General features: G+C 50.3%; 1 protein-coding gene across 1 annotated transcript; it reads left to right on the forward strand.

The window, feature by feature from the left end:
* Window positions 1-469: 469 nt before the first annotated feature.
* Window positions 470-2,729, forward strand: MCFD2 (multiple coagulation factor deficiency 2; the record flags this gene model as incomplete). Its single annotated transcript, XM_010142486.1, has 3 exons — window positions 470-618; window positions 1,279-1,438; window positions 2,598-2,729. Coding segments are annotated over 3 exons (441 nt in total), but the record flags the coding sequence as incomplete, so codon positions are not given.
* Between the last annotated feature and the right edge of the window lie 345 nt (window positions 2,730-3,074).

A 3,074-nucleotide genomic window follows, 5' to 3' on the forward strand; every position in this document is an offset into this window, starting at 1 on the left:
TGCGTGGGTGCGTGTGTGTCTGTGTGTGTTTGTGTCTATGTGTGCGTGTCTGCGTGTGTCTGTGTGTGCGGGTGTGCTTTATCATTTGTCTGGCTGTGGTGGTGACGCCGTGCGGTGCTGAGGGAGGGCCGTGCGGTGGCGGGGGCCCCCCGCACTCCTCTGCTTCCAGTCCCGTGGGGCGGCTCCGCGTGGGGCAGGCCGGGTCGCTGTCTAGAACCTGTCTGCAGAGCCGGGCCTGACGGCAGAGGCACATCGACTGCATGGGGGGGGCGGCAAAAGTCACTTTCTGGAATGGGGACACGCAGCAGTTCTCACCGGGAGCTCTCTGCTTGCCAAGGGCTTGAAATGGAGAAGTTCTTCCATTCAGAAACTTGGTGGCGTTATTCCCAAGAACTCCACAAATCTCCGGGACTGAGATTGCATTTTTCATCTGTTTTTTTCGGGGGGGTGGATGTTTTCGTTTTTGCAGGAGATCATGATGGCCCAAAGGAGTTTTGGCGTGCGTTTGCTGTTCTGCTGCCTGGCTGCGTTCTTCATCTCTGCCCTGGCTGAGGAACACGTAGGAGAGAGTCAACATGCAAATATCCGCCTCGATAAGAACTTGGTACAAGATAAAGAGTAAGTGTTCCATGTTCAAAAATGTAAACTTTGCTGGTTAATGATTCGCTTATCTCTTAAGTCTTGTACGGGAGCTGGACTTCAGCCCAGGGCACGCTCTTTTCTCAGCATGTTGCACGTCTGCCTCGAGTCAGATGTGAGACACGCTTGCTCAGGAGGAAGGATTCCTTAGAGGACTCCTGCTTGCCTAGGTCAGCATGCTTTAAACAGAACCATATTCCGGGTGGAGCAAGAGGATTTTTTTCTCATTTGCTTCTTCATACAGTCAAAAAAGTGGTAGCATCAAATAACCCCCCCTAGAATACTTCATGTTGACTGGGAAGGATCTTCCTGCAGTTCCTGTGCTTTGGAAGGCACCTAAGAAGAGATGTGGGGCACTGCTCTGGTTGTTTTGAAGCCTGCTGAGTAGGCCAGAAGACACAGAAACAGTCATTTAAGGTATTAGATGCCGCTAGAGCACCTGTAACAAGCAGGCTGTGTGCCTGCTTTGTCTGAGGAGAGAACTGCAGCTTCCAGCTGTCCCTGTTGTGCAGTGTTTTTAGAGAAACTGTTTCCTGTGCGCTTTCTGCCTTATCAAAGGCCACAGCTGATGTCAGCAGAATATTCAGCGTGAACTGACAGATACCTCGTGGGGTTTGCTTGTTGTTTTCTTTTTCTTAGACACATCATGGAACATTTGGAAGGGGTTATTGAGAAACCAGAATCCGAAATGTCCCCACAAGAGCTGCAGCTTCACTACTTCAAAATGCATGATTACGATGGCAATAACCTGCTGGATGGCTTGGAGCTTGCTACTGCCATATCTCACGTCCACAAGGAGGTAGGTGGAGTTCTGTAACGCCGTGTGTGCTTGGGAACAGCTCTGACTCTCTCAAAGCAGCTTAGGACAGAACAGCTACAACTTGTCTTCGGTGCAGTTACAGTTTTGCCTGAAAACGAGATTATTTCTCCCCCTGACAGTTTTGGGTTGGTTGATAAATGTGCTGGCTTTGTCACAGCTTTCCTTGTCATACTCCAGCTTTCAGAAAGTCGCCACCATAGTTTAAACTGTGGCGTGAGGAAGGACTGTGGAGTGAAGGTGGTTGGACAGAGGGGATACTGCGATGGGCAGGGGTGGGGAGAAGCAGAAACTACCCAGGCTGGGATCACGTTCATGGGGATTTGGAGACCTTGCACACGACACGGTGCTGTTTGAGGTTCTGAGGCTGCTGTTGTCCACGCCAAACAGTCCCTGCCACCAACACAGGAACTCCTCAGAGACCTCTTGCACAAAATGAGCATTAGAAGAACCACTCACAGTCTGCCCTGTGCTAAATACAAATCCCCTTTCCAGTGAGGAACATTTCAAGGACTGAGTAGGAAGACACAATCATTAGGAAGACAATACTAACACTTTGTCTTGTACTGACCTTTTGGACGGTGCCGTTCAGCACAGCGTAACTCCCTGCCTACCCCTGCAGCAAAACCCACCCAGCCCAGAACACAGCGAGGACTTCCTGTTCTTTGTATAAACACCCCTTTGCTCATGGGGGGCCTTACTAAGAATTTGACTGACTTTAAGCTACAGCGCTGGGATTTTTTCACGACTGTTATGTCAAGCTCTATGTTTTGCAAGTTCTGACATGCAGGAGGATGTTCCTGTACTGTTTAGAAACCCTTGTGTCTGTACTATGACATGATCCAAGTTAAGAATGCATCTGTTAGATTATCACCCCACACTGTACGCTGTGCTATCAGCTTTCCGCGCTTTTGGCTAAGGATGTTAACAGAGTGCATGTCCTGAAGGCCAGAGACCTTGGACTTGGTAGCTTGCACCCAGTGAAAGCTGCTTACGTTGGTATAAACGATTACACAAACCCAGTGCCACATCAGGCACCACATGTGAAGAGCTTAACGAAAAATCAGTTGTCGGTCATCAGGCACACGTGCCACTAGCCAGAAATGCTGCTGAACTGTCCCATGTGGTTTTGTTTTTGTAGGAGGGTGGTGAACATACCCAGGCAATGAAGGAAGAGGAGCTGATCAGTCTGATAGATGACGTCTTAAGAGATGACGATAAGAACAATGACGGCTACATTGACTATGCAGAATTCGCAAAATCACTGGAATAAGGTTTTACAGGGGCTCGTTTCTCATTCTGACTCCACGGAAATGTGAACCAGTACAATGTGATCCATTACTGTCTCGTGCCGACCTCTGTGCTGTGAGAAGGAGAGCTGCAGTTCCAGCGGAGTTTGTTGGGAAGCCGTCTGTGTCAGAGAGACCGGCTGCCCCCGAGGCAGAGCCCTGTTTGACTAAACGCAGCTACACCTTGAATCCTGAAGCACGGAAACGTCCACAGGGCTCGCAGAGGATGCAGCCGCAAACCCCTCAGCAGCTGTGTGTGACCCCAAACAGACCGTACCCAGCCCGAACAGCCGGGTTCCCGTCAGCGGGTGTGTCGTGCTGGGCTGCTC

This window comes from Buceros rhinoceros, unplaced genomic scaffold (genome assembly GCF_000710305.1).
Source record: "Buceros rhinoceros silvestris isolate BGI_N320 unplaced genomic scaffold, ASM71030v1 scaffold24298, whole genome shotgun sequence".
Classification (NCBI taxonomy): Eukaryota; Metazoa; Chordata; class Aves; order Bucerotiformes; family Bucerotidae; genus Buceros; species Buceros rhinoceros.